Source organism: Hemicordylus capensis, chromosome 3 (genome assembly GCF_027244095.1).
Source record: "Hemicordylus capensis ecotype Gifberg chromosome 3, rHemCap1.1.pri, whole genome shotgun sequence".
Lineage (NCBI taxonomy): Eukaryota > Metazoa > Chordata > Lepidosauria > Squamata > Cordylidae > Hemicordylus > Hemicordylus capensis.
This window is the reverse complement of record NC_069659.1, coordinates 294,432,258-294,437,676: the sequence shown is the minus strand read 5'-3', so window position 1 is coordinate 294,437,676 and position 5,419 is coordinate 294,432,258. Positions and strand designations below refer to the sequence as shown.

The 5,419-nt window shown below is 45.7% G+C and overlaps 1 protein-coding gene across 7 annotated transcripts in view; it reads left to right on the top strand.

The window, feature by feature from the left end:
- The window catches only part of TRPM2 (transient receptor potential cation channel subfamily M member 2), a 67,477-nt gene extending 62,510 nt beyond the window's left edge, over positions 1–4,967 (top strand). For 5 of the 7 annotated variants that reach the window (XM_053309212.1, XM_053309213.1, XM_053309219.1 and 2 more), the window contains 4 exons: positions 500–605; positions 1,776–1,877; positions 3,448–3,564; positions 4,664–4,967. In XM_053309212.1, coding sequence (XP_053165187.1) covers positions 500–605; positions 1,776–1,877; positions 3,448–3,564; positions 4,664–4,789 — 451 coding nt within the window. In that variant the 3' untranslated portion in view covers positions 4,790–4,967. Of the gene's footprint in view, positions 1–499; positions 606–1,775; positions 1,961–3,447; positions 3,565–4,663 lie in introns of all 7 variants that reach the window. The other 2 variants (XR_008319396.1, XR_008319395.1) reach the window with 2 other exon arrangements.
- The last annotated feature ends 452 nt before the right edge of the window (positions 4,968–5,419 follow it).

Here is a 5,419-nt window from a genome sequence, read left to right as displayed (position 1 = left end):
TTTTCTGCTCTCGCTAATGGCTGTAGCGGTCTTGCCATTTTAGTGTTGTATCCATGACAACAGTACAGGGAAAAGAACATAGATGTCCCTGAAATCCAGCCGATGTGGGTCACATGGGCTGTGCTGAGCTGCCTTGCTTTAGAATACTTTTTACTACTTACAGAAAGCAGGGTTTTCGTCCCTATCTGGAATCTAGTAACTGTTAAATGTCAGAGAAAGGCTGTTTGAGAACACTTAAGAGTAACCAGGGAAGTCTACCACTATGGTTCCAAACCTACTGTGCAGAAACAGCTCCCTATAATTTATTTTAGTTATATAGTTACATTTATATCGCACCTTTCCCCTTCATGAAATTTGACAGCATACATAGGGTCCCCAGGTGGCCCCCATCTAGGCACTGACCAGACCCAGACTTGTTAAACTGCAGCAAGGTTGCTGCATCATGTGCTTCAGACTATAGTGAAATCCTTTGTAACATCCTTCTCTCTGTTGTTTGTAGTTGGAGGAGGAATGTTGATGGATCTATTTATCGGAAAAGCTTAAAGAAAATGCTGGAAGTCTTAGTTGTCAAATTTCCCATGTCGGACCACTGGGCTTTGCCTGGGGTAAGTGGTCATGACAGCAGCTGACTCGTCTTGTGGCATAACACAGGCAGTTCTGACTGCCCACACCACTGCGGGTATCAATAACACATGCCCACATTGCTTCTTATTTACATGTGTGATCACATGTTGCAACATGACTTGCTTTTATTCCCAATGCAAATTGCGTTGCAACATGTGATCAAGCAACAGTAAGCAGTAGTGGAACAGCTCTGTTGTGCAGCAATGTGGGCATGTATTCTAGATGCCTGCAATGGTGTGAGCAGTTCAGAACCACCCACATTACACTGTGGAAAATTCAGCCAGTCTGTTCAATTTGGATCTGGAGAAATGTGTGGGTGGCTTAATTAAGTAGAAGTGAAAAATGACAGATGTCAAAACATCCATAGTTGCACTCCATTTTTGTTGTAGAAAGAAGCAGGCCTGGCTGCCTACAAAAGACTTTCAAAATGAAACTTGGACATTAATGCCGACATTAAGCCAACCTTCTTCCTTGAACCTTTACTAGTGAGGTCCATAGAAGTGTGCATTCACTGATCCAATGTGTTTGTTCTCTGTTCTAATTTGAGGCCAGTTTCTGGAATGTGGTTTCACTCTTAGTAGTTCAAGCTGAAGGATCTGGCATTCTCGTTTGGATTTCCAAGATTGGACTGTACTGCTCACCAAGATGGCAGCCATGACACCAAATCACCATTTCTTGCATGTGCAAGAAATGTTTTCTGACTGGAAACTATATAAATGTTCGTTGACTGGAATCTATATAAGTAGCAGGAAAACTCCTGTTTTCCTTGCCTTGGCGCTTTCCAGACTGGAACAGCAGGAAAATGCCTCCATTCAGGCAAGTTGCAATGAAAACATAAACAGCAGGGGGAGCAGTCTTGCAGCAACTAACAACCTGAACAACAGCAACTTCCTTACGCTGGATATATGACGTCCTAGCTCTATATTGCAGTGATTAAATTTGAGACAAGGCATTGACAGTGTGAACAGCACCCTGCTGTCCACGTAGGGACTGTGGTGTCACAATGCAGGAAATGTGAAAGCACACTTCCGAGATCTGACATGACCCTGTTGCAGGGTCTAATCTGGATAGCGCCCTTGTATCTTAGTAACAGAATGTGAAAAGATTTAGCTGCTTCTTGTACTATTGAGAGATATTTTCACTCTATCCAGGGATCTCTGGTTCCAGGGGAAGCATTGCCACCAAAACTGAAGCGGGTCCTGAGACGGGAGTTTTGGCCACAGTTTCAGAAACTGCTGAATCAGGGTACAGAGGTACTTTGGGCATTGACTGGGACTTGAAAAAAGCAGAGGAGGAGTCACTTAAACAATGTATGGTGGATTGAAGAGAAATGCAAGTTAGTGAAGCTTTGATGTATGATGCAACAATGGACACAATATATAGCCTAGCCTTGACTCATTAATGTTTAGAAAACAGGAGCAGCTTTTGGGGCACCAAACAAATTTTGGTGTTTCCAAATTCAGTGTCTGCAAAAATGCCCTACAGAAGCTAGCAGATGAGACATTTGTGTGGCCAGAGCTGTGTCTACAAGGGTGCAGACACACCTTTGGCCACACACATCTCTCATGCACGAGCTTCATTGGGCCATTTCTGCAGGTACTAAAGCCATTCTGAGACTAGAAAGCATTGTGTGGGGATCTATGATACTTTGCAAAATAGGTTGGTCATCACTCACCCTACCATGCTTTTTCATTATTTGAGGTCAATTCAGTGATTCAGTTTTACAAGGGCTGGGATGGAAAATCAAAACAGAGATATAGGCTGGAAGAAGTTCTGATGAGTTAGATGGAGGAAATAATGGGGAATGCTTAGATTGGTGGCTCTGGCTGCATGAACTGGTTAAAATGCTAACCTCATTTACTCATTCCCCTAATGTGTTCAGTGAACATGTTTAGAGGGCACAGGGATCACTCCCATAGTTAGCATGCCTAATGGAAGAGTTTCCATGCCCCCTGGAATTCCAGGTTTCACCCAGATTTTAAGCATCTCACCCAGATTGCTTAGCCCACCCAGATTCACCCGGATTTCAGTTTTCATTTAAAAAGAAAAAAGGGGAAAAGGCTAAGCTCTAGCCCTTGTAGAAGCAGAGTTATGGAGCAAAATGTGCAGTCACTATTCTGCTCAAATATTATTTTCAAGCCAATTTACATAATATGCAAGTTAGGCACCTGGATTTGGAAAGCCAGACTATGGCAACTCTCCATTAAGCTAGCCATTTGCACTGGAATTCAGCCAGGATAGAAGGTGATTAGCCGTCACATCAGGAAACCTGGGCAGGCTAAGGTTTGGGAGCCTCTGATTACTGATTAATCATTCTCTCAGAAACACACACACACACACACACACACACACACACACACACACACACACACTTGAGTCTTAAGTATTTTGGCTGAGGCCTGTGGTCTGAGTAGTGAAGCTACCAGTTCCTTTTACAGCAGGGGTAGCTACTTGATTGTAATACCTACGCCTTGAGAGAGCCAAGCTTTTGAATGATAATGAATTCTCACTACCTTCCAGAAGACACTGGCTGACATACAGCACAATGTTCCATCAACCTTGGAACATTGTGTTTGTACAATCTGCACAAATTTTGCAACTTGCACAACCAGAATTGCACATGAGTAACTCTATTGTTTCCAATGGGGTTACTCTTGTGCAACTCTGGTTGCACAATTTTTGTGTTTCTGCACATTGCACACTCAGGCAAACTGCACGAACACATTGCAACATTCCAAGGCTGACAGAACACTGCACTCTATGCTAGCCACCATCTTTACTGTTTTCTCTCTTTTCATCTCCACTTTCCCCATTCTCTTCTAGGTATTCAAAGGGTATGTGGATGACCCCAGGAACACAGACAATGCCTGGATCGAGACAGTGGCCACCAGTGTGCACTTTGAAGACCAGAATGATGTGGAGATGAAGCGTATGAATTCGGTATATGTCATAATTACACTCTTGAGTTATGAAATGGGCTCCCCTCTAAATGCAAATTCAAGGGTCTATAATAAAAACCCCAGGTGGATGCCACAACAATGCAGGCGCCATGGCATGACCTGCTGTGCAAGAGAAAGAGAGGGCAGCCTCTTTGGTCCCAGCCACAGACATAGGCATGTTGTTTTAAGAACATAAGAGCCTTGCAAGAGCAGGCCCGAGGCCCAGTGGCAACTGGGTTGGGTGCCTCTGGTGGGGCAGCAGGAGGCACCTTTAAGTGTCAATTAGTAGTTACTTACCTCCTGTACTGCTGCACCTGAAAGCTCTTCGCAGCAGCGGCATGCTGCCCAGCACCTGCTGTGGCCGAGGATCGGCTCTGCCACTCCGCTGGCCTCTGCACATGCGCGGAGCCCATTTGCGGGCTATGCAAATGGCTTCTGCCAGCTGAATGGCGGAGCTGATCCGCCACCACAGCGGGTGCTGGGCTTTCAGCTGAGAGAGAGAGAGATTACTCAGTGCCTGATATATCATGCAAGGGAATGTGGGTGACTGGAGTACTGCCTGCACCCCTGGGAGCATGTAAGCACTCCTGGTGGGGCTGCACTGCAGGGCAGCAGGACTGCATTGTAAAGCTCAGTGAACACAGTTGCACAACACCCATTATTTCCAATGGACATTATGTAGTACAACTCTGTTCCCAGAGTGCTGCTGCCCTGCAGCACAGCCCCATTGACGCTGCTTACACACAGGGGTGCAGAGAGTGCTCTAGCTGCCCACATTTCCTTGTGTAGTATGGCAGCCAGTAATTATAATAGGTTATATGGCTATTCCCAAGAGTGCAATAACATCCAGATGCCCTAGGTCTTATCAGATATAGATCATGTCTAGTATCAAGTTGGGAGAAATGGAACAGGCTATGGAAATTAAGTGGCGTTGTAGCCACGCTTAGCTTGTAAGTGCACCAAGGGTTCTGGGGAGAAGCCTACCTGTATATCACTGGAACTGTGTCTGCTTCCACATGGCTTGAGGGAAGTAGCAGAATGCTGAGGGAAAGCTGAGAGTAACCTATATTCCTCTTGCTTTGGGGGATTTCTTTCTCCAGTTTCTCCAGGGCTGTGACCTTGAGGTGACCGTCCGGTGGCAGGTTGTGGACCAGAGAGTTCCCCTTTATGTGAACCACAAGGAGCTCCTGAAGAAAGCGGCTGTCCTTTTGGGGGCATACTATTGATGACACAGCAGCAACACCAACAGGCTCTCTCCTATTTCTCCCTCAGCTCTTTCTAATGGCAGCAACCTAACTGGTCCTTTCCCCTCTGGTTGTCTTCTTGGTGCATTTTTTTTGTACACAACCAGTTCTGAGCTTGAGACTAGAATTTTGAATCGCAAATGAAACATTCAAAACCCGGCTCATATTGATTCATACTAAAGTTTATGTTTGCACTCAGAAAAGGAAGGGGTGAGACATTCCTGCCTTGTGCCACCGGAAGCAGGAGCCCTGGGTTCCATTTCCAGCTTGCCATGGGCTGTCTTGTGGACCATGAACACATAACTGGACTCCTAGGGCTCCAAGTGGCACTCTAAATCTGTGAAGCAGCCAGCACAGTGAGGCCTGATTCTGATTAGGCTCTCTGGTCACTGCTCTAATGCTAATAACAAGAGGCCAACTACACTGCCTTTGATTTGCATGCCCTGTCATCAGACCTGCCTCTCAAAAGTCAATACAATGCCCAACATACAATCAGTTTCCCAGAGATCCTAGGGCTGGTCACTCATTGCAACCGAAAGCCATCAGCTTTCTGCAAAACCATTCCCAAGTCTGATGCTGCCATGTTACAACCATTGGCACACTGAGATGTAG